Genomic DNA, 25942 nt, shown 5'->3' with positions numbered 1-25942 from the left:
AGTTCCATGGTCTCTTGCACCAGTGTTACCTACTAAGTTTATCAGGCCTTGCCTAGGTGATGATAATTTGGCTACGATCCATCAGCAACTTCGCAATTACAAAGTGCATTAATTTGCGTGTCGCCTCAATCTATCAATCAAATAACTTTATTTAAAAATGAGGGTAAACACATAACAACAAAAGCTGATAAACCAGTGGCCCTCCAACTAAACTAACTAATCCACATCGCTTAATGAATTTCTGGAGAAAAGTTGTTCGCTAAAGCAGACGGGAAGGAACATCAGATCGCGCGGCAAGTTTCCAGAGGACACCTCAAAAGTTGGGATTAGTAATACAAATAAATATCAAAATTTAAGAAAAAGCATGTTATTTATATGATCACAACTGTAAGAGAGCAGAATAAAGGCTTATCTGGGAATACTGTTAACACAAATCTTTAGACTGGTTGATGAATTAACTACCATTTACCCTAAAAAAAACTCAGTTTAGGCAAGCACAGTCATCCACAGAACCAATTAAAACTGTACAGACGATGAAAAAAGTATGGTTCGTTTGAACACTGAAGAAAGCTATAACGTAAAGAACTTGTCACAAAATTTTACATATTTGCCCTAAAGCTCTCGTGTAAAGCTATATGCGCAGAATATATGGAGGTAATAGTCTAAAATTTTAGTTTTCAAAGCGCTGGCGGTTACCGATACCCCTTGCAGAAGGGTTAAATTTTCTTTTGCGACTGGGTTTGGTACAATTTTAGAGGGTGCATGCCTTTCTAAAAACGTCATCGCGTCGTTCCACCGTTGCTCATTGCAAACGTTTGATGCAGAAGGCGACTGAAATCATCTACATGCTAGGGTGCGGTCAAATCAAATCTACTCTCTGCCAAAGTTATTAAAGTCAAAAGCTGACTCTGCAGTGGGGAAAGATATAAACGGGATTCTTATAACAACGGGATATATAAAAAGAGCTAATGTAACACTATAACCCCTTTTATCCCAACATATACTTGGATACACATTTCCTCTTTCAAAATGTACACCACATATTTTTCACCCCACCTCACCTCTCTACCACAACGCCAAGGAAAAAAAAAAAAAACCATCTACCCCCACAGATCACAGCTTGTGAAGATTGATGAAAGAAATTTTGAACTGCTTTTTTTTAGGTGTACAAGCTCAAGTAAACGATACAAGACATAATTTGATAGACAAATGAAAACAGGTTGACGGGAAGTTAACAGGTTTAACTTGGTCTGAAACTCGTCTTCTTTTTACGATGACGGCCTAAGCTTCATTTCAGTAAATTTGAGGGAGAGAGAACCTCTGAATCTATTCCATTTTAGCCCTCGGCCATCATGTTTTTCTCCCATGTATTTTCCGTTGAGATTGGAGTTGTGGCAGCTCTTATACCACCAGGCACCAGTCCATGCTACAGCACAGTTCCCACTGCTTCTGTCATTATCTAAGTCTTTTGTACTAAAGGCCATGTTGTTAAGATCATAATCGCCGGGGCCCAAAGAATCTCCCGCCGTCCCTGAATATGAACCCACTTTAAGTCGATAATTCGCCTGCTCGTCACTAATGTTAAACTCGCCATATTTGGCATACACTCTTACTCCGTTCCAGTCCTCTAGCTCCACTCGTAGAGTGACAGGTCTAGCGGCCGTCAGTCTGTGGATCTTGTCGTTTCCTAACCAGAACTCAGCCATCAGATTACCAAAGCCTGATTTGTAATCGTTCCACCCGCGATAGAAGTCTACCGAGCCATCTTGTCTTCTCTGGAACACGGTCCATCCTCCACCATCAGTGCGCATGTCACAATACACATTGAAGGATCCTATACCGTCTGGGTTCACAGAGTACACTCCACTCTGAGTATGGCCTAACTTAAACAGACTCGAGCAGTCTATTGAGACAAAAACGAAGAAAAAAATTCATTATTACATAGTACATTTATTTGAACAACAGAGACGAAGTATTTAGAAAAGTGTGTTTACAAATTAATTTAATGAGTATGCCTGGTTACCGTCGTATAATGCCTTCAGTGCACTGAAATAACTTCCACTCCCGCCCCCAACCTCAACAATCAAAAGTCTCTTCGGGCAGAACATAAGATAGATTTTGGCTACAACTGAATACAGTGGTGGCAATTCCAAATGATTTTAATTAGGCTATTTAGTTCCAGTGAAGTGCACAACTAAACGGTTAACCGGTTACTTTGTTCATAACGTTATGAACCGAGTCAAATTTATAAGAATTTGTATGGTACTATCAGAATATAACGGTGCTAATACTGTCTGAGACAATTGGCACAGAATGCTTATTTTTTAGCAACTAGTCCTTTTGGATGTTGTTCCTTCAAAATATCCCGACAAATCCCATAATTTCACAAATTTTAATTTTTTATGACGTCACACTTTAAGATTCTTTTGCTGATTCGTAACAGGAAAGAAGAATATACTTCTAGGGTATCTAAAAGATAGTAATGCTGCGGAACATTCTGTTGATACTGGCATTTAATGACATTGAATGTCCTATTTACACGTTGGAAAGTACTAGAATAATTACTATCAGTCTATAGAAAGAACTCGTGGGAACGTTGTTTAGAAAATGATCAAGTAGTTATCAACTCTGGTTTTCCCACAGTAAATTGTAGGAAATGATAGAAATTAAGATTGTTTTTCCATATATTTAATATTAGTCTGCGAAAACATCCGTTTCTCCTTGCTCTTCGCCGCTGGGGACAATTCGCGCGGAGGAACGTCTGCGACTCAGCGACAGAAATTCCATACTGATGACGCAAATCAATGTTTACATAATAAATCCGATAGTCATGGGGTTCCAAATACAAATTTGTCCAATTTTACGTGTCTTCTGGTCGATTTTGGTTAAGTTTTGTGTTCATCTACCAACGAGCTCCAGCAAATCTCAAACGCTTTATCTACAGAAGAGTATATTCCACAAATATTGACTGTTTTGCTCTAGATTCTTCGCGTTTACATTTGACCTTTGTGGCCTTTTGTCTTTTGTCTGTCATTCGTAAACAATAGCCAAAACAATGTAACTACCCCGTCGACCAATCAGCGCTTCTGACCGGATTCTGGACAGATTTTACGTCATCAGTATGGAATTTCTGTCGCTGAGTCGCAGACGTTCCTCCTCACGAAACGTCCCCAGCGGCGAAGAGCGAGGAGAAACGAGTGTTTTCGCAGGCTAATTTAATATACGGTGTTCTATCTTTTCTCTGGAAACACGATACTTTTCTTGCTGTTTATTGCACTTTATTAAGTAACAGTTATTTAGCTATATATTTATAGAAAACAACAACACAAAAAACCGAAAAAAAAAAGAAAGAAGGAAAAAAAGAGTTCGGTAGGACTCGAACCCGGCACCATCGGCTCGACGCGACTACACCTAACCACTACACCACAGAGACTGACTACATAATTATGGGAAAAGTCTTTAATTTAATGCCTTTTCCATGAAACTCCCGCCGGCAAGATTATCGTCAGTCGCATTAATCGAGTTATTAACGGTAAAAAAAAAAACAAAACAAAACAAAACAAAAAAACAATGTAAACGCATATTCCATGGCAATGAATGAATGAAAGAACATAATTATGCTTTTCAAAACGCCGATACACGTCCTCGTCTGCAACGTAGGACACAAAACATATGTTTTGTTATCTCGATTTCCGCTGTTATGTTGAAGCGAATGGCCAAAATCACATCTATTTTCGGCTCATACAGGTTCTTAAGAATAGCATGGCATGACATTTTCTCACTTTCACATCACCTTCTAGCAGGCTGGAATTTGTATATCCCCCGTGTTGCGGAGTCGAAGAGCAAATGCTCATCTTCTCGTCAGGTTTAACACGTGGACGAGTCAAAGGCTCTTGAATTGAAATCCAATCCCCAAGTTAACCATTGTACTCATCTGCAAGACTACTGCGTGTCTTAAATTTGGTAAGACCTCTAACCGTGCTGTAGAAAATTTGCTATAAAGAAAACTCTGAGTCTGGGCAGCGAACGATGCGAACTTCCCCGTGTTTTTATTTGAGTTGTTCGTGGTGCAGTGCACTCTGGTTAAATGCAATGCATTGTGGTAAAAAGTGTGGTTAAATGCAATGCATTGTGGTAAAAAGTGATGAATTCGAGAATTCGTCGCCCCTTATATATTTCCCTTAAATCCTGATTATGTTGCTGCTCGCTCCCTACGGTCGCTCCGCAGCAATTAGATATATAGTTTGATAAAAAAACAAAAGAAGGAAAAACGAAATAAATACATGACAACTTTAACTGTAGTTTACTGGTATTCGGTCTCATTCAAACTGGAGTTTAAACTTTTGCAGTTACAGGTGAGACTTATGAAAAGATTCGAAGTTCATTGTACCGGTCAAACGAGTCAGAGTAGCTAAACAACTAGAAATATGTGCATCGCAGAATCTTGCGAAGCTTGGGGGAGGACTATAAAATGTCAGGGATGGGAAGGCGGTAGAGAGATGGAGTAAATTGTGTAGCTTGGGAGGGCGGGTTTCAACACTGGCTATAATATTTGAAGGTGAGATGTATTTAATCTCCTTTTGGTTGGAGTAAATTTGAACCCAGCGCTCTGGCTTTAAGAAAGGTCTTCTGGGATTTAATTGGGGTTGCTGTTGTGAGAGAGGGGTAGCCAACGTTTCATAGGTCCCGTGTTCACCCCCATTTGACCCTCTTGCATGTGTAATTATAGTAAATAATAAATGGGTGTGATAGTGGATAACTGCAGGCGAATATGCAGTTAGTCTAATAAAAGCTAACCCACGCCATCTCTAATATAAAGTGTAATAATTGTTTCTGAAGTGTGTCAGTAGTGGTAAGTTGGATGAAATGGTAGGATCGAAGTAGGAGGCCAGCAATAATAAATTTTAGTTATTTTTGACTTAAAAGGCACAGCTGTGTTTACAGATAAGGCTATATCATATTTTACTTGGGATGGTTTTCGGGAAATAAATGTAATAAAAATTGTAAACGAAAATTTTTTCAGTAATGATTTTGTTTCCAAATGTATCCGCTTCCCTATACGTCACACACTATTGGTGTTTTAAACTGTTCATTGCAAAATAAAGCTTACTGCAAAAACCCATTGTTGCTCATGGAAAGATATATAAATAATGAGTTCACATATATGCCACATGTATGTTCCCACCAATCGTTGCAGATTATACATACATGTCACATATATGTTACACATATGTTCTCATTCAACCTTGTGGTTTTGCATATATGTCACATATATGTACAAATATCTACATATGTGACATATATGTGGACCAATGAAACATATGTCACATATATCTCACATGTATGTAGATTTGGTAAGGGTAAAGCTCCTCTACATGTCACACGTTATCGGTGTTCTAAACTGTTCATTGCAAACCAAAGCTCACTGTAGAACTTATTGATGCTCATGGGAAGATATTCCTCACGTGCATTTTACAGATCTTCTAATTCTTGCTGCTTAACGTTGCATCGAAGAAGATAATTCTCTTTCGATATGCTCCGCATTATAGAATAATTATGCATACAGCCTACCTACCTACTGGTCAGCTGCCACGTTTAAAATAAGTTATTCAAATGCAAATCAGCAGTGATATAAACCTCAGGAGACGGCGTGACAACCTGTGCTCGGCCTTTCGTGCTTCAGAAGGTCAGCGAGTTCGTTTACATTTTTCTGTTTTACGTTCGTTGGTCTGGTTTCGGAGTTTTTTTTTTTTTTTTTCAAGGGGTGTTTCTTGTTTGTTTACTCACATTGTCCGCTTTGTCGCCTTACTCTTTTCTTTCTAGCTTCCGTCGCTTACAGCAAGAATTTCGCTTGCCCACGTGGTTATGTGTTCGAAAGCCAGCTCTAACATTATACCTTTGGAACCCAATTTGGTGGTTGCGAATGAAGTTCACGACGCCGTACCGGACGACGACACAGAATTGAATTTGATTTGGACGAGTTGAAGAGACAGCTCGGGATCGACAGAATCCTTGAAAAGCTCAACGACCTTGCTGCGAAGTTCCGCAGCGAGAAACTAGGACTGAGTACTCTGGTTCAGAGGCTCAAAATTCAAAGTCCCCTTTAGAGACCGCCGAAGGGATTTTTGACCCCTCGGCCGCACTAGTTTCACACGATGTCGCATAGACTAATGAGTCCCACGAGGAGGAGTTTAAGGTCCCTTCTGTGTTCGAGGAGACCGGAAGTTTTGGGCCTGAAGTGGCTGAGGCCATTACTCAACGTGTCAATGACGCATGCTCAAAGAAAGCCATGGATTCTAAGTTTAGGTATCTGTACGAGAAGTATAAGACCCCCGCAAATTGTAAATACTTGTGTGTGCCTAAAGTAAATTTAGAGCTGTGGCACGATTTGTCTAAGGAGTCTAAATCCAAGGACCTCGGTTAAGACCATAGGTAGTTGTTTTAGGTTTACTAAGTGAGAGAATGTACTTGCCACGTAGAACATAGGAAGTGGACCGGAGTGAAAACATATTCTTCATATAAGCAGGGAAATGAGTGAAAAACAAACTCTTATATAACAGTATGAGGAATATGACCACCAACTCCAAGGTATTCTTCTACGTGGGATGTTTCTAAAGTGACTGGCTATTTAAAGACTTTAGTTCCTGTACATCAGCAAAGTTTAAATTAAAGTTGTTAACTCTTAAAACTATCATGCTCTGTGCATTAGCCTCTGCACAAAGACAGCAGACATTATCTGCTTTAGACCAAAATTTCAAAAAGGAATCTTAAGATTGAATTAGCTTTGTTGTCACTGGTCGTTTAAAGACTTCCAGGCCAGGGAAGTGTATTGAGATCACCTTTTCGTGTTCAGGTTGTGTTTCAATTTGCCCGCTTGCTGCAGTAAAGGAGTATATTTCTCACTCGGAAGCACTAAGGCTTCGAAATTGACATTTTGTTTCTAAATTGTTTTTGTCCTTCATTAGGCCATACAACCCAGTGTCCGATAGGACAATAACTAGGTGGATCATGTCAGTGTTACAGTTCGCAGGGATTGACAATACGAAATTTAAGGCACACAGTGTAAGAAGGGCTGCCACATCTCGTGCGTATGTCACAGGCCCCCCAGTTGCTAATATCCATAACATGGTAGATTGGTCTAGTGAACATGTTTTTCGCAGACATTATTTGAGAGATGTTCTAGAGTAGGTCTAGGCTTTTATCTTAATAAATGCCTTATTTTGCTGTGTATGAAATTGCTGGGTATTTTTAGGCGGTGGTTCTTTAAAATCGCATAATCATCCCATAATGCGGAGCATATCGAAAGAGAAATGAAAATTAGACGAGAGGTACTTACCTTGAAGAGTAATTGAAGTTCTATTAAGATATACACCCTATGCAGAACGAAAAGAGACTGGGAGCGATCAACTTGAAAACGAGGCTAGTTGGGCCTTGTTTACTCGTGTTAGAAATATGGCCGCTCATGGCTCTGTAAGTAGCCGTCTTTCTCAGAGTCTTACGGAGGAAGGTATTCCCGGAGCATCGCTTCAGGGAAGAAATCCGACTGCTCTTAAAACAGATGAACTCCGCTTTTGGTTAAAATGTCGTGGCGATCCAGCAAAGGGGTTAAAAACAAAGGCACAATTGGCGAAAAGGTAAGTACAGTATTTGTCAGTCGTTCGTGATACTTTTTAGAATTAAAAGAGACTTTGTTATTGTAAGTGGAGATCAAAAGATTTAGGAGTTATTTTTCTCGATGAAATGTTTTTAAAAATGTAATGATTAATAGTTTTTCTACTTTTCATTTTGAAGAGTTCTTGAATATGTCGCATCTGGTCGTGATAAAGATGTTGTGGATCCCGATAAAAATCTGATATACACGCGTCGAAAGGCGAGACAAGAACATTTCTATTTTAAATGCTTGTGTTACCATAGCTTTAAAAAAAATGAGCCACCCCACAAATTACAAGTTGCAGTTTGTTTAGTAAGTGGGCTTGTTAAATATGCTTCGTGTACATGTGTAGCAGGATCTGTTGGTTTTTGCAATCATGTGCTTGCTGTTATGATGAAACTCTGTAAGTTCAGCTTGTATTGTTGTCAAGATATTAAGGACTTGGAAAATGAATCTGATATGACACAAGCTAAGGCATGCACTTCAAGTTTACAACTATGGCACAGGCCTGTAAGAGGAGATAAAATCAAGCCCCAACCTGTCATGGAACTTGAGGTAAAAAAGTCGAATATAGACACAGAGTATAACCCTGATAGTGGAGTAAGGTGCTTGTTGTATGAAGCTAGGAAAAATTTGGGTACACAGGCATCTGATGAAGCTTTGTTAAAAAACAAGCTTCAAGAGATCAACCCTAAGTTTGCCTTGTCTCAAATTATGTCTACTGGTGGTACCAACTTACAGGAAACAAAATTTGGAAAATGTCCAAGTGGCTCATATGCAAGTTACCAGTTACAGTTCACAGAGTCTAATTTTCAAGTTTTCTGTAATATTGACTCAGTGCCTAGAGTGGACTGTAATGATGAACAAAATGCTATTTCTGTATATCCTCCATTCCCTTTGCGACAATCTGAGCAGTATGAAAAGCCAGATGATTTAAGCAGCAACCAGGAAGCACTCCTGGATCATTTGATTGTTGATGAAGCAAAGCTTAATACCATAGAGAAGAAAACAAGTGAACAAGCAGCCTCACAGGAATGGCAAGCTGAAAGGAAATTTCGGTATACAGCATCTAATTTCCACACAATTGTAAAAAGGCAAAGGAATCATGACACTTTAGTAAACAACCTGCTTCATCCCATACCATTCACTGCCAAACAAACTGCACATGGGAAAACCTATGAGCCTGTAGCCTTAAAAGAATACGAAAAATATATGTTTTCAACAAGGAACCCAGTTTCAGTGTTCAAAAGTGGCCTTGTTGTCAGTATGGCCTCTCCCTTTTTAGCAGCATCATCTGATGGCAAGGTCATTGACCGAGGCTGTAGCAAGCCTTTTGGGCTGGTAGAGGTTAAATGTCTCTACTCTAAATTTCATGTGAGTCCTTTAGAAGCATGTGCCGATGAAACTTTTTATGCAGAAAATGTAAATGGAAAGCCGAGGCTGAAAAGGGGGCACCAGTACTACTTTCAGATACAGGGTCAACTAGGTATTACAGGAGCAAGTTGGTGTGACTTTGTTATCTATACTAACAAAGGCATGAGTATAGCGAGGATCACATCTGATCCTCAATTCTGGGACGTATTGAATGAAGACCTAAAGAAGAGCTATTTTGAACATTTTTTTTTATTTTTATTTTTTATTTTTTTTATTCAAGACATTTATTACTATAATTACAAAGAACTACTTAAAAAAGAAGATAATTACAAAGTTCTAAACAACCGCAATAACAGACATACTTACAATTATCTACATTTCACAATTATATACATTACAGCCACAAAACAGCCGCGCAATTGCCGAATGAGGCTTATTTTACAAAGAATTAATTAATACTTAATTATGTAGATAAAAGAGAGATTAACACTTAATATTTACAGTACGCTCTGAAATAAAAAACAAAAACATAACCAAACATACAAAAAAAAAAAATATACAAAAATACAAAAAAAAAAAGTGTCTAATAAAAGATTACATTTTTAATTACATACTCACGAACTTAATTAAAGGGGAGAAATGTCTTTTGGCCATTTTTCATAAAAGGTTTCTAATTTATTATTCTTAGTGGAAATATATTTTTCAACTTGGTATTTAATTCTTACTTTAAATTTGAAACCTTCGATGTTTGGAAGTACCTGTTTCTTTCTGCAATCCCATAAATACAATTTACCAATTAATATCAGATAATTTAACAAGGGGCATTTTGACATCGTTATTCCAATTATAACCTCTCGTAAACACAACCCGTGAAATTCCTTTGTTATTGTTAAATAATACTGTTCAACATTTTTCCACAACATATTTGAGTGCTGACAGTAAAATAGAAAGTGACATAATGTTTCCTGTTCAGTCTTGCAAAAAGTACATTTGTCATGCTGGAGATATCCAATTTTAAAAAGTTTTGCATTAGTGTAAAGTATTGAATTTAAAACTTTATATTGAAAGGATTTGACGTAAGGCTCCTGTGTTGTCAGGTGGGGAAGGTTGTAAGCAATTTTTAAGTCTTCGTCAGATAAGCCAAAATCATGTTTTAAATTCTTTTCATTACTAGGTAATTGTGCTTTATTTGACATTATTAAAAAGTAGTAGTCTTTCGTTTTCTTTTCCGCTATGTCAAAAATCTCATTCCCCTTTGTAAAATAAGTATTTTCTGTATAGTATACTCTATTGTTTTCAGAATAGAAGGAATTGCATGCCTGAGACCTGTCCATGTAAGAAAATTAGCTTTCTCAATTATGTTATTGATTGCATTAGAATCCTTTAATGCAATCAATATTTTGAACATTTCATAGCACCAGCTTCTGTGGAGTTCAGTAACCATTAGAAGGGTTAACTACCCTAATCTAATCTTCGCACGAGTAAAGAGAAATTTTGTGCCTCATACCTAACTTGATATGTTTAAAACAGAGTATCAACCAACATGGTCTGTATAATAAGATAGCTTTCTTTATTCTTTGATTTTAAGATCTTTAGAACTACATGTAAAAGCTGACATCTTTGAAGTGTTTGGGACTGAAAGCAAGCGAATCACATTCTTAGTTTTAGTTGGTTTAGAAAATATTTGACCTGAGGTGTATCATCAGGTTTACATTTATTAAATTGACTGAAATTGTGTAGTGTGCCTCAGAGCTCTGCCTAACTCAGTGTTAAGTGGAAATAAGAGGGTCCTGAATGTTAAATAAAAAGGCACAGACACTCCACATTTGGTTTACTACCCCAAACAAACTGAGGGGTACAACACTATCCCATTAGTGAAAATTCTTGATTTTATTGATGGCCCGTTCAACGTGTATTCTAACAGAAGCAATTTCTTGAGTCTTGATAACATCTTGCGCTGTCATTTGGCTATTAGACCCTAAAAAGGGGGGAATGTTTAGGGTTACACCCAGTGGGAGTAGGTCTTCAATTGTAAAACCTTTATCGGCCATCACGGTGTCACCATTGTCAAACTCTAACTTCAGGAAACCACTTCGTTCAACAATTTCGCGATCGGAAATGCTTCCACTATATAGCTGACTGATAAAAGTTATAGCTCCACTGGGAGCAATTCCAACTAGGCCTTTTAGAGTTACATGGTTCTTATAGGAGCTAAACAATTTGGAATTCAAAAGAAGGCTGGAAGGCATTTGGCATCTAATTTCTGTACAATCGATTATTACACGGGTGCAAGAGTATTTCTCTTTAAAGCTGTCAGGCATTGTAGCTCTTATAACCTCCCTCTTAGGCCATATAGATACTTGACCAAATTTTAAATACATGTAATTTATCCAAGAAAGGAATGTTCTGCTTACTGTCGACTGTGAAATACCAAACAAGTGAGCTAGATGTTTTTCTGCAAATCTCCTTCTCAGTCTGCAGAGAACAAGGAAGAACTCCTCTCTGGGTTCTAAGCTTCTTCGTCTACCTATGCTAGTACATCCCTCTGGTTCCTCGTTTCCACTATCGTAAAACTCCTTTTGGACAGTTCTCTCTTTTGATGAACAGTACCTAATGTTTTCCCCTTTCGATCCAGTATTTAAAAATTCAAACACAGCATTAAATGTTGCTAAATTAGGAAATCCCGTATAAAAGGCAATGTCCTCGTCGGTAGTAAAATTGCGTAGCTGAAAAAGGCGGGAATCTTTAAGGCTCCTCTGGCGTTTTAATACCTCTATTTCAGCCTTTAACTTCGCCTTTTCAAGTTCAAAACCTCGAATTCCTTCAAGTTCTTTAACTTCTTCTGTTTGATCTTCACACGAACTTAAGCTGTTTTCCACATCATGATAACTAAAAGCTGCTGATGAAGTACAGGTTTCAGAAGTTGCTTCAGCTGCATCTGCAGTTGTTTGACTTTGAGATGATTGCAACTCCTTGTTTGAACACTCTGTTGTAAACGAAAGATTGCGACATTTAGGAGGTGCACGCTTTTTCGGAGAACCTTTGGACCACGAAAATCGAGATGGAATTACCCCTGCCTTTAGATAAACACGCTGACCTCCAATAGCTTTAACCAAGTCCTCGGGCTTAAATTGACGAGAACAGATCTTCGTGTTTTGGTTGACTCTAAACGCTTTTCCTTCGTCGCGACGAATGGCATGGAGCCAACGTTTTTTGAGGATAACGTCGTCTGGAAACTTCAAGTAAGAAATTTTCTCCCCGTTTTCGGTTCTGTATTTCTTTTTGGTACAGTTTGGAACACAACAATTTTGCGACATTTTCAAAAACTGGCGCCCTTCACATCAGGCGGCCATTGTTATTTACCGGGCCCAACTAGCCTCGTTTTCAAGTTGATCGCTCCCAGTCTCTTTTCGTTCTGCATAGGGTGTATGTGGAGCATTATGGGATAATGCTTCCCAACCCTGTCTTTATCCTCTTCGATGTTCCCACCCTTGCTTCTCGTGACGACCTTGGCCTAAAATCATATTCGCCCTCCAGGAAGAACTGGTTGTCACACCGCCTCCTGGAGTTTATATCACTGCTGATTTGCATTTGAATAACTTATTTTAAACGTGACCGCTAACCAGTTGGAAGGTAGGAAGTATGCATAATTATCCTATAATGCTCCACATATCTTAAGAGAACTTCAATTACACTACAGGGTAAGTACCTCGCGTCTGATTTTCATTTTTGACTGTAAACTGCAAGCGTTCGCTCTCCTCATCGCTCTCTGCGACATTTTCTTAAAGCGTCGGCAGTCGGTTTTCCCTCCCTTCATCGGTTTCGAAAGCAGAGTAATTGTTCTCTAGTATTTTGTCAATGTCTCTGTACAAGTTTGCGGTCGCTGTAGCCTCTTGTCTCTTGTTGACGGCGTTGCTTCTGCTGTGCTAAGCGAATGTTCTCTCTGCTCCGCTGGTTTCTTGTTGTCGTCTTTTACTCCATTGCTCGCGCTGGATTTCAAGTCGGCGTTCTCGCTCCAGAGGAGTTTCAGTGGAGCTCATTTGGTGAATCCAGCGTTGTTATGAGGCTTGCTTTTGTGTGTCATTTGCATGAGAAATTGCTCGTGATTCACTGCTAGTGAATTGCGTAAACATTCGCAGAATCAGGTCATGAAGAAAAACATGATAGTGCGCCATGTTGCCTGGAAACACAAAATTCCCCGTGACGACTCACACTAGATGACGTCAGGGCGGGCACCTTGCGATACATAGATTCATGGAAAGATGGCGCGTTCGAGTTTGCAGCTGGCTAGACCACGCGCAGTACACGCTCTTCGCGCTCGACGAGATAATAAACTCGCTCTGCTCGACGGCCTTCGGCCGCTCGCTTTGCGAGAATTATCAGGGGAAATTCAGAAGCACGGATTTATACTAAATTTCGAACTGTTTAAAGTTGTGCGGCACTGAAGAGACTAAGATTTTGAAGCGGGTGGTATAGTTTTAAGTCTTATCATGAGAAAGCCATGCAGGTGAAAAAAAAAATTGTATTATTTATCATAGCTTGAAGGCAATAAGTAATTGCAGTTTGAGACGATAAAAGGCCCGGGCTGTTTGCATAGAATCTCACACTTAAAATTGGCTCTGAATTCGAAGTAGCACGGTGAACTACGAGCAGTCTCTTATTTTTCTTTTACACCATTTAGTTCCACAAATTGTTGACGATTTCCAAGATAGATAGTTAGCCACCCCAAAATGTTCCCATAAAAACCGCAAGTCTGCAGTTTATATCGCAAAACCTCATGGTTTACTGAGTCGAAAGCCTTACGAAAGTCTATAACTCCCACGACCTTCCCATTATCTATATTTAATTTCCAAGTTTCACTTAAATATACCAGGAGAGATTCAGTGGATAACCCTTTCTTATGCCCCCACTGGTTCTTTTGTAGTACTTTTCCTGAGTAAGGATCAATGTTATCACAAATTACTGATTCCGTAATTTTGCTAAAAAAAGAAAGGAGAGTTGGCCTGCTGCATAACTTTGCCTACTCAGGTTTGCAACACACGGGTTTAATTCTTCAGCGACCAACTTCATCTCTCTTGCCGACAGGTTATCTGCCCCATGAGTTTTGTTTTCGTCGATCAATTTGAATTTATCTGATTTACCTGTCAAGCGCTTCACAACATTCCAAAATCCCTTGCTGCCACTTCTAGTACCATTCAACTTGGATGACCAATAGTTCGCCTCAGCCATTCTTAGTTCCTTTGTGACATCATTTCTTAGCCTTCTATAGACACTCCAGTCGACTGGATCTCTCGAGATTTGCGCCTTAAATAAAGCTTTATAGCGCTTATTCATTTAGGCATAGTTTTGTCCCTAACCCTGCATTTGTCATGACTTAATTGGCACAACTTTTCCTGAATATTATGGATATTCGATTGAAGCAACGTATTCATAGCTTAATAGTTCAGAAACGTCTGTCCTTGTTGTCTGACGTTGCAATCCCCGAGTAAATTCGCAGGTAATAACATCAAGAAATAAAGTTTTGAAAAGTAGACTGCCTCACTTTTACGTTCCTTGGTCAAAACTAAAGGTAGAGTTTACTAGCTTAAGTTATAACGCATGACCTTTTAAAAAGGAAGGGGAGAAAGATGAATCAATCTTTTAACTTCTAATTAAGTTAGTTATCTCTTCACTAAACTGCAAGATTCCGCGTTTATACAATACTGCAATCATTTTACTGAAGGCAGAGAATTTATTTTACAATCCGATTGTGAATTCGAATAAGTTCTGTTCTGCAACCTCACACGCTTTTCTCCTTGCATCTCCAACGGCTCGTTTCCCTTTTTAAGAACAAAATTGAAATTTCAATCACTTATTGCTGTTGTGCTCATGTCTAATTGAATTGGGTTGATTTTTTTTTCATCTCTTCAGAAATTATGCCCCTACTTAAATATTAGAACCCTATGGCAAATAAGGTACATTTTTAAAGCGGCAAAAAACGAACGTCAAACTCTATTATACGCGACAGATATTTTGGATCCGGAATGTTTTCAAGTGGCGTATATGTGGTAAGGTATTAGCTGCATTTTTAACGAAAAATTGCTTCTTAAGAGACATGTATTTCAATTTGCCACATACTAAATTAAAATTACAGACAGATAAAAAGCTCATTATTTTATTTTATTTATACGTCCTAACGTGTCTCTAATAAATTGTTTTCTTAATACGCATGGACGTTTTCCGAACTGTTAAACTAGGTGTAAAGGTCTTCAAAAGTGAACGTTTCCCAATGATGGCGCATTGCAGGTTACCTGATACAAGATTGCAAGTTCTTCCATCTCCAGTGTAAGGACTGTTACATGAACAACTGAAGGATCCCACTGTGTTTGTACATGAAGCGCGTGAACTGTGACAGTTGTGAGTACCGCGGGCGCACTCGTCAATATCTATAAAAAAAAGAAGAATACCACTGAACTTAGGAACCGAAGTGTAGACACACGAAGACATATATTTTCTTTCTTTCTTAAACCTTATCCTAAGCAAATTTATACAACAGGATAAATTAAAGTTAATGAGATAACCATAAACCCGCCTTTACCAGTAATGGAACCAGCTCACTTCCTTTTAGGGGTTACTTCCTGCATGTGACCCCTGTCACACTAATTGTTTCGCTCAGCCAATTAGATGCCAGCTATCACATGAACAGTTGATGCCTATTTTTTCGCACCTAGCTCAGCCAAATAGCACTTCGGTCCAATGAGACCCCACGTGGTAATAACCCTCAGATTATATGATGTGTGAATTTGTATTCATGCATAGGACTCTTTCATTGCAATCGTTAGTTGTAGATTACAAGGGGACATAAAGCTTGGGCCCATTTTTTAGTTGGGGTCCAAATTACCCCAGCAAAAAAAAAAAAACAACCATGAATTCGAAGTGAATGAAGTACTGTGCCATAGTACTGTCACTGCGTAGGCGGTAAAAGTTCATTCACTGGCTTTTAAAACTTCTATTCTATGCATGTTATATCACAGCTGATACTCATACAGTCACTAAACCTAATTAGTTTTGGAGACTTATTGTTCCCCAAGTGGCACGACTTGCACTAAGGTGTTTTAAAGAAGGTTTGTCTAATTTACACGTAAACATTTCCTTGAAAACATTTGCATCAACAAACAGAAGTTTAAATAAAATTTTTAATTTCTAAACCTTATAAACTTTTGCCATTGGCTTTTAGTACAAATCATTTGGTTATGGAGTCCTTTTTGACACCTGCGTTTGTATGATTTGTATGTACAATATGTTGATAGGATGAAGGTTAAATAGAGTTACAAAAAAATAAAAAAACATCTTACCAGTACACGCCCTTCCATCGCCTGTGTAGCCTACTTTACAAGCGCATGCGTGTGAACCCACAGTATTGCTACACACCGCATTGACATCACAGCTGTGAGAGGTGGAAGAACATTCGTCGATATCTAAAACAAATGAGATGATTCAAGGTACTACCGGTAAAACCCAACGGGCCTGTACACTGGTATGTTGTAACAGTTCAATTCAATTCGGTACCATGTTCCGAGACGCACGTTGTCGTACGTATCTTGTAAGTAGCTTTTTCCTATGTTTTTTCTTGGCCTGTTTCTTATATTCCAATTGTTGTGCATTTTAGTTAACGTTTAGTGTTCCTGTATTTATATATGTAGGATGATGCCTCGAGCACGCAGCCATGTCATGCATCTTTCCATTTCTTTTAGAATCAGCAGGTCATTATTGTGGTCACTGAACTTGTACAGTAGACTTGTTATTCGTCACAATCACATCCTGTTCCTCAGCCTTCTTAAAAATGATGACCTGCTACGCGCTCTGTGATTATATTTAAGAAGGCTTGGGAGTTCCAGAATTATCCTAACTAAATCTTTTTCTTATAAATGGCGATAAATCGTAAACTAATCGTGAAATGTTGGAGACGAATGCACGCTAGAAGAAGGAGATTGTCTACAAACGTCTTAATACTTAATAGAAGGTGTGCAACAGCAAATTCTGTCATTGAAATGAACGATTTAACTTGCAGAATGTCCTTAAGGCGTCACTAAAAGAATCTAAATCCTGGTCAAATTTGCAAAAAAACCTTGATCTGGCAAACAACTTTTCCTACCTTTGCAGGTTTTTCCGTCACCAGAAAATCCATTCTTGCAAGTACAGATGTAGGATCCGTCATTGTTGGTGCAAGTTGCATTGACGTCACAGAGAGGGACAGAAGAAGAACATTCGTCAATATCTGAATGATAAAAGTAAGGGTTGGATGTTAGAGCACACTGCATAGGACTCTTTCATTGCAATCGTTAGTTGTAGATTACAAGGGGACATAAAGCTTGGGCCCATTTTCTGGTTGGGGTCCAAATTACCCCAGCAAAAAAAACAACAACCATGAATTCGAAGTGAATGAAGTACTGTGGCGAGGTACTGTCACTGCGTAGGCGGTAAAAGTTCATTCACTGGCTTTTAAAACTTCTATTCTATCCATTTTATGTCACAGCTGATACTCATATAGTCACAAAGCCTAATTAGTGTTGGAGACTTATTGTTCCCCAAGTGGCAAGACTTGCACTAAGGTGTTTTAAAGAAGGTTTGTCTAATTTACACGTAAACATTTTCCTTTGATTGCAAAGAGACTTGAAAACATTTGCATCAACAAACAGAAGTTAAATTAAAATTTCAAATTTCTAAACCTTCATATATAGATTTAGCTACAGCTAAAAGCGAAGCTCCCATTGATAAATTTATAACTTAAATCAAACAATAATTTTGTATTACACAAATCAGTTAACTTAAGGGCACATTCATGTGACTTTTGAGGGAAAAGCTAAGTGATTTTGGAGTGAAACAAATCTTGTATCGAGTTAATATAGCCTGCTTATATGTACGCCCAAAACATAGTCTTCGGTCACATTTAAGAGCAATAATGGCTCTTGATCACGGTAGACAAGGCGTGGAAAACAAATTCTCGGAAAACAAATCAGACCGAATTTTTTGCGTTCGACAAGTTTTTTAATTCTTGCCAATAAATCTGGGTACGTGCAAACCAATCTTTTATTATTTTCTATAGACCACATCTGAGGAGAAAGAGTACTATGAGGAACTGTTTTTATCATACAGACCTCGTACAAAATGCAGTATTTCACAATTTTTCAAGACAAATTGCATTCATGCAATATTCAGGACCATCGAAGCACGCGTGGACTTTTAATTAGCGAAACCGTGCAAAAAATTTCCAAAATCACCTATACGGCCAGCCGGTTCTAACTTTTGACAAGCGCCAAATTTGCGAAGAAATTTTAAAAGACTTACGCTTCAACGTTATAAAGAATTTATTAAGTCTATTTTTTTTTATTAATGGTTTTATAACGATGTGTAATCTTAAACAGCATTTGATATGCTTGGCATTTTGAGTAATCCTGCAAGCGATGTTTATGAACGGCTGAAAACAAACGGCAAAGCGATGAAAATTACACTTTTGAGATTGCCAACAATCAATAAAGAAATATAATTCGGTAGAACATTTACAGAGACAACAATTTTCATTCAGGAAAACAAATGAGTATTTAAGTGTCTCTAAGAATCCTCAAGTCTTTACTAGTAAGCTTAAAAATTAACTTTTTGTTTTAAGCCGCCGGTTTCCCGGCGTTGGCTGTTTTCAAAGAAGAACTCACGACAAGAAAATCGCTCAAAGCTTTCTTTCTACAGCCAAAATTATAACTAAATATTCTTCGGAAAGTTTTTTCTTTCTATTTACAATAAATTAATATCGACTAAAGGCTTTTTAAAGTTCTGTAAGCTTAAGCTTATATATATCAAACCTCATACTAGGTCAGATCAGTATCTCAGCCAAATCTTAATACAAACGTGCATGAACTAGCTTCATAAACTGCGCCGCTGGACTTCATGAAATTATATTTAAATACAATGATTACTCAGGCTTACCATATTTCGAGATGCAGCTCCTGAAAGCTATCAAGTAAGGCAAGGATCGCTTGAACCTTTATAATTCTCGTACGCATCCAGCAAGGTGAAAAACAAAAACGATGCCATCCGAAATCGGATTATCGGCTTTGACAAGCGACGCATTTCTCAGTCAAAAACCCAATAAACAAACCAGCCATGAATAAGAGAACACTCTAGATAGCAGCTGTATTTCATTTTGTACATCCAGTGGAAAAAAACAATTAAAAACCTCACAAGTTGACTCAAAACTCTGTCAGCTTCAGATGTCAAAGTAAACATTTTTCAAGATGCTGCATAAATCTTACGCATGAACTCACCTGTCAAATTTTAACCAATCAGAGCATAAAAATTGGACGTGGAGCATGACCAACACGTGACCATGGTAACAAAAGGTCTTCTCCGCGCGTATTAAAAAAAAAAAAAAAAAACAGGCTGAATTTTTGCATCTGAGGTCAGTTTGAAATCAAAATCGTAATAGTGCTGGGTGACACTGACATAAACACAACATATTTGATATGAATTTTAAAAAAAAGTAAACGTGAGCCTGCGATCATTTGAAAACGGATAACTTCAAAAAAATACTCGACCTTGATGGGTCGACACCTGAGCCCGCGATACGGTCAGGTGATACTGGTCAGCGGATACCCTGTTTTGACAGCTGTCAATTGATGACAACATTGATGTGCAATCAGCTTTCTCCTGGGCTCCCAAAGTAGCTAGAAAGTGTGAGAGTAAACATTGGTATGCCTGTAGTGCAGACGGACGGTCGGTCGCTCGGTCGGTCGGCCACGTGATTACCAAATTTTCTGGGATGGGTAAATTTATTTCGCGCGCGGAGCTAGGCTACAAACTATTGTCATAGGCTTTTAGTGTAAATCATTTAGCTATGGAGTCCTATTTGACACCTGCGTTTGTATGATTTGTATGTACAATATGTTGATAGGATGAAGGTTAAATAGAATTAGAAACAAACATCTTACCAGTACACACCCTTCCATCGCCTGTGTAGCCTACTCTACAAGTGCATGCGTGCGAACCCATAGTATTACTACACACCGCATTGACGTGACAGCTGTGAGAGTTGGAAGAACATTCGTCGATATCTAAAACAAATGAGAATGATTCAAGGTACTACCGGTGAAACCGTACGGGCCCGTACACTGGTATGTTGTAAGAGTTCAATTCAATTCGTTACCATGTTCCGAGACGCACTGAGGTAAAACTGATTTAGGCTGCGTCCATTATGTAAACCCTAGGGGGAGGGGGGGGGGGAAGGGGAGAAGGGGGCAGAGAAGTTTGGGGAGGGGATCTTCAAGTTTCGTTGGAAGAAATAAGAGGATAATAATTTTTTTAGATGCATGCTACTTGGAAGTGTCTTTGACGTTATTAATAGGCCATTACACAAGTAACGTTCAAATGAAGCATAAATGTCCTTTACTTAGTTGAGAAACAAGCTTAATCATCTTCACCAGGTTCAATTTTATCCTACTCCTATTAACAACACCATTTGTTATATAGCTGGAAATTTTTTCCCAACAACGCGCGCCCCTCTCATTGGTCACTTCGAGGTCACATGATATCTCACAATAAAAATGTTTCCCGCCAAAATCTCTGAGGGGGCAACATTGCAAAATCTATGACGTCAGAGGGTAACAGTGGACTGTTACCGGTGCTTGTTGACCGCTCGCGAGATTTAGTTTCATAAATTTGCACACGAAAAAGTTTTTCTTTTTGGGCTATATAACAAAACACTTAATGACTAGTCCCGAAGGAAACAGTTAATTCTGTTTCCCTTGAATCTCAATGTTTTCGTGGGCTCCGCCCAGGAAACATTGAGATTGTCGGGAAAAAAAAATTTACTGTTTCCCTCGGGAATGAATACAGCTACTGCACTGCAAGTATAATTGTACTGGCCCACATTGTAAGAGTTTAATTGTATTCTTGGTTTGCAATCACGTGACAAGGCCGTCATGTTGGTGTGGTCAAAACAATATACCTTTTTGAAGAATTTACATAAAAATGGAGTTTAGTTCCTAGAAGAGAGAAATGCTCTTGTTCCTGATTACCCACATGGCTGCCATGACGTCACGTGCAAATCAGCGATAATTCAAACACAAAACTGTGTTCAAGGTGTATGGAACTAAGTTAAAAAGCGCATGATGGAGTGGGTCGCCAGCTCACCATTGCATGTTACGCCCACTCCCTGATGAACAGTTACGCCACATAGATAAGTATTTCGAGCAACAACAATATTCTGTCTGTCCCCTTTGAATTAATCACCTCCTAGGCACTTTAGACCATACTTCAGCATATTTGCCAGTAATAAAGATTGAGTAATATGACTAAAAAGGCTTGAACTTAAAACTTGAAACTAGTAGCTAAAACGATACAATGTTAGAGTAACAACTCTATAGTAATAATATTATTGGTTGATATTTGTAAATCATCTTTTTAGCCTTATCTGACGTTGTTGTACATATCTTGTAAGTAGCTTTTTCCTATGTTTTTTCTTGGCCTGTTTCTTATATTCCAATTGTTGTGCATTTTAGTTAACGTTTAGTGTTCCTGTATTTATATATGTAGGATGATGCCTCGAGCACGCAGCCATGTCATGCATCTTTCCATTTCTTTTAGAATCAGCAGGTCATTATTGTGGTCACTGAACTTGTACAGTAGACTTGTTATTCGTCACAACCACATCCTGTTCCTCAGCCTTCTTAAAAATGATGACCTGCTACGCGCTCTGTGATTATATTTAAGAAGGCTTGGGAGCTCCAGAGTTATCCTAACTAAATCTTTTTCTTATAAATGGCGATAAATCGTAAACTAATCGTGAAATGTTGGAGACGAATGCACGCTAGAAGAAGGAGATTGTCTACAAACGTCTTAATACTTAATAGAAGGTGTGCAAAAGCAAATTCTGTCATTGAAATGAACGATTTAACTTGCAGAATGTCCTTAAGGCGTCACTAAAAGAATCTAAATCCTGGTCAAATTTGCAAAAAAACCTTGATCTGGCAAACAACTTTTCCTACCTTTGCAGGTTTTTCCGTCACCAGAAAATCCATTCTTGCAAGTACAGATGTAGGATCCGTCATTGTTGGTGCAAGTTGCATTGACGTCACAGAGAGGGACAGAAGAAGAACATTCGTCAATATCTGAATGATAAAAGTAAGGGTTGGATGTAAGAGTACCCTGTGAGAAAGCTCTCCCATTGGTGACAGGCTAACGGTTATATATTAGCTGGACAAGATGGCAAACTATAAAGCTCGAATTCTGGTAGATGTATGCGATAAAACCTGATTTATACCATTTATCGTTGCTTCAATTAATATATCTTTTGCATTTCCCGATAGATGACAAAAGAAATAAGTATACCCATTGAATGAGTGAACAATTACTGGAATCACGCTTGCAAAGGAGCTTTCATAATCTTAACGGAAGTATCCCTGTATCAGTTCAACTTCCAATCTCCATCCAGGATTAACCGTCACAACGACCTTGTCCAGTCCGGCGTACGCCTCTTTCTCATGACCACGCTCAATCTGGCGGGATGAGCATAGAACTGATATGCTTTGTTGCATTCATGAAAGCTAGATCTCTGACTTATCGAAGACTTTCAGCTCCACCCCAGTACAATATGAAACAGAAATAATTTAAAATATTTTAGAGATTTGGCCGAGAGCACCGGGAACAGTAGCAAAACGTTATACTAAACGCTTAAATTATGCGCAAGCATTAGGTACCTAACAAAAGGCATGCAGAGATAAGCGAAGTTTTAGACTAGCACTTCAACTTCACTGCAACGTGACCACTCCATGTCCCCTCTACTCCCTTGCTGTAAAAATATTTTATTTTCGCCGAATTCTTATTCACTCACTACGCTCATTAACATTGACAGATGCAGGTAAATCCTTAATAACCCTTTCACTTCTCCAGGAAATCATTAATAGTCCATTGTACATTTAATAACAAGGATGCAAAATCGACATAACTTGAAGAGTCATATTCTTTTCAAGATCATTCTATACGCTCTTTCTCAACTTTCTTTATCTATAGCTCAGTAAAACGGATGTCATCACTATTGATTTAGAAGCGAACTCACCTTCAGTTTCCATATTACAGTGAGCCAGAACAGACGTGCCAGTCTTTATGGCAGCAAACCAATACTTTCGACTGATTGAGTGACCTTCACTCATCTTTATTTCCGAACAAGTCTCAGCTGGCAGTTCAGGAATGGAACCTAGAGGAACTGAATCGAAAGAGAAGGTTTGATCTTGTCTATTATTTGACAGACAGTCCGTTTGCTACATACTTCAGGGTTAAGGCAGCTTGATCACAGCTATAAGAAAATTCTTCAAACTGATAGGTTATCTGCTGCCCTTTTTTACTGGGATAGTTGCAGTTAAATGGGCTACTTTTTAGAAAAAAAAAGTTGAAATTATCACAAAATTTGTTGTTATTCTAAGTTGTGATTAATTGGTGACACGACTTTGTTTCGCGCAATTGTCTCTGATCATTAACTCCCGATACGGGGTCGTCCAAATTTGAATCAAATGATTGGAGACCTTAGCTTTGATCTTAATCAGTCATCACAATTGTTTATAATGAATTGTAGACAGTTTTTTACCTCTGTTCCTATCACGTTTGTAGTAAAATCTCTCTGGGTCGGGAATAAAATCCTCCGGTCTTGCTTCCTTGGTTCTGTTACTAAACTCGCACTTGAGGAGAGAGATCACCCAGTTGAAGCTTTGGCATCGATCGTCTTCACGACAAACTTGTACGCATGTGTGCGGGAGTTCTGCCAACATCGTGTTGTAAATATGCCCCTGTAACATCCAGCCGAAGATGGATATCTCGGATCCGCATTGTTGAGTCACTGCTTTGTAGAGTAGTTGACCCAAGACCAAAAGAACTGATATACGAAAGAGCTTCCTCATTGTCATACCTTTGAAAAGTCATGGAGAGGGGGCAATATTTTTATTAGACTTAATATGAATCTTAATTTATTTTTAAATTTATCAGTTCGTTTTGATCTACTTATCCTTGCCGTTTAAACAATATTATAATCGTCTAAATAAGCAAAGATTGAAAAACAAGTTTTCTTAATTTAGATTGCTCGGTAAATTTTAATAAAACTGAAAACAACGTTTAACTTGTCAGAACGACAAGAAAGCGCCCAGTTGGCAGGGATGCTGAAGATACGGCTAAATGCAACCCGAGACGTTGGAGTTTCATCCGAAACGGCTTTCCTTTCTAAAATGGAATTTCGCGAGAATAGATAACTAGCTGTAGGATAAGCATGGTTCGACAAGAAAAAAAAAAAAAAAAAAAAAACCGTCAAATAGTAGGATCTATCACGTCGATTACCCTTACCAAAACTGTGACCATGTTTTAAACCAAGGTTTCAGGTTTTCATAGCTCAGACGTTGATCTCCACCTCGCTTTTTCATTATGTGTGTCGCTCAATTTTTATGGACACTGGTAAACGCTTTTAACTTCGTCTAACTACTTTTCGTTGCCCTAGCTAAGAATTACAATATATCAATAATCTTGAAACTAAAAGATCACATAAAAGGAAAGTTAATCTCAACAATCTTAATTTTTTTAAAACAAATCTATCGAGAGGTTTAAGAATTATTCGCTAATTTGTTAAAGAAGACCAAAATGTTTACAAAACCGCTAACAAGAGCGCTTCGATAGATACTAATTATACGAGTTATTCGCTTATTTGTTAAAGAAGACCAAAATGTTTACAAAACCACTAACAAGACCGCTTCGATACATACTAATCAAACCCTTCGGCTGGAGCTATCTCCATGATCTTTCACACACGTTTTTTAAAAAGATGGAAACCACTATGAGGTGAAATCGCATGTCCAAATAAGAGCCCTTCGTTTTCTACAGATAACGGCCAAACATCAAGATTGTCCATTTTTTACTGCGTTTCTAACCATAAAAACTTCATCCCAAAATATATCGATAACGCTCTTACAGATTTCGCTTAAACTTCACGAATATCGAGGCCGCTATGAGAGAAAAGAGCTCCCGTGAACGATTTTGGAAGAACAGTTCCCAGTGCCGAGATATACTGCTGCAAGTAAAAAAGATAATAGCGTCATTTCGTGGCAAGGACAACTCCCATGTCGTTGCAAACACTGATCACAACAAATTTTCATCTTTATCTAATACAACAGTGGTGGCAATTTGTCCAAATCTTTGTTTATGGCGACGTAGTTGATGCTCAAACTTGGAAGGTATTGACCCTGAAAAACTGTATCGAGCCACCTTAATTTCACTTGCAATACTATGTAATAACGGTAATAGGCCATTTCCAACTTGCATCAAGCCTCAGCTTGACAGCGAGGCTTAGTGTGAAGCCATTGATATGAAAATGATTGTTTTAGTCCCCTGCAAATAAAACTCATTTTCACAATACGGTTGCGTTTGCGTTTTAATAGTGACTGAGTTATTTGGAGGGCATTCACGTCCCACCAATGTGGCCTGGGTTGTTCGAATTCAGGGGCGATATCTTTTGTGGGCTGAGTTTGTTGTTGGTTCTCACCCTTAGCTTGCTCCGAATTTTTTTTCTTCTGACATTCCGAATTTTCCTATCCTAAGAAAGACTCGACTGTTTTCAAATTCCTATCAATTTGTTATAGAATGGGGTACATGCACTCTGTGAATGAGCCACCACTAAATCTTTATTATTTATTATCTTTATTCAAATCATAACGAAACTATCATTGAAAGGCCGCCCCAGGGAAGAAAGGATGTTTTTTAAAGATAAGCTACATGCTCCTATGAGGGCCAATATTTTCCGTCCTAGTAACAAATAGTGCTGAAACTGCTCGTCTTTTAGTCTCTTTCCCACTTCTTACATCTTTCATAGTAAAAAAGAAATTGCTCTTGGAAGCTATGAACGTCGGTGCAAAG

General features: G+C 38.4%; 1 protein-coding gene across 1 annotated transcript; it reads right to left on the bottom strand.

The window, feature by feature from the left end:
* Positions 1 to 1155: 1155 nt before the first annotated feature.
* On the bottom strand, positions 1156 to 23945 carry LOC140947038 (uncharacterized). The gene is made up of 6 exons (XM_073396118.1): positions 23637 to 23945; positions 23112 to 23258; positions 22042 to 22164; positions 19987 to 20109; positions 15316 to 15450; positions 1156 to 1903 (listed from the first exon to the last, which is right to left on the bottom strand). The coding sequence occupies exons 1-6, from the start codon at positions 23842 to 23844 to the stop codon at positions 1269 to 1271; spliced, it is 1371 nt and encodes a 456-aa protein (XP_073252219.1). The 5' UTR covers positions 23845 to 23945; the 3' UTR covers positions 1156 to 1268.
* Positions 23946 to 25942: the final 1997 nt, after the last annotated feature.

Source organism: Porites lutea, chromosome 8 (assembly GCF_958299795.1).
Source record: "Porites lutea chromosome 8, jaPorLute2.1, whole genome shotgun sequence".
NCBI classification, from domain to species: domain Eukaryota; kingdom Metazoa; phylum Cnidaria; class Anthozoa; order Scleractinia; family Poritidae; genus Porites; species Porites lutea.
This window is presented reverse-complemented; position numbering and strand designations above follow the sequence as displayed.

Coding starts and splice junctions, on each gene's coding strand:
- LOC140947038 (XM_073396118.1), bottom strand. CDS start 23,844: ATGTTACAGGGGCATATTTACAACACGATGTTGGCAGAACTCCCGCAC. Junction 23,259..23,636: donor CAAACGTGATAGGAACAGAG/GTAAAAAACTGT, acceptor CTTTCGATTCAG/TTCCTCTAGGTTCCATTCCT. Junction 15,451..19,986: donor CGATGGAAGGGTGTGTACTG/GTAAGATGTTTG, acceptor TTTTTTTTATAG/ATATTGACGAGTGCGCCCGC.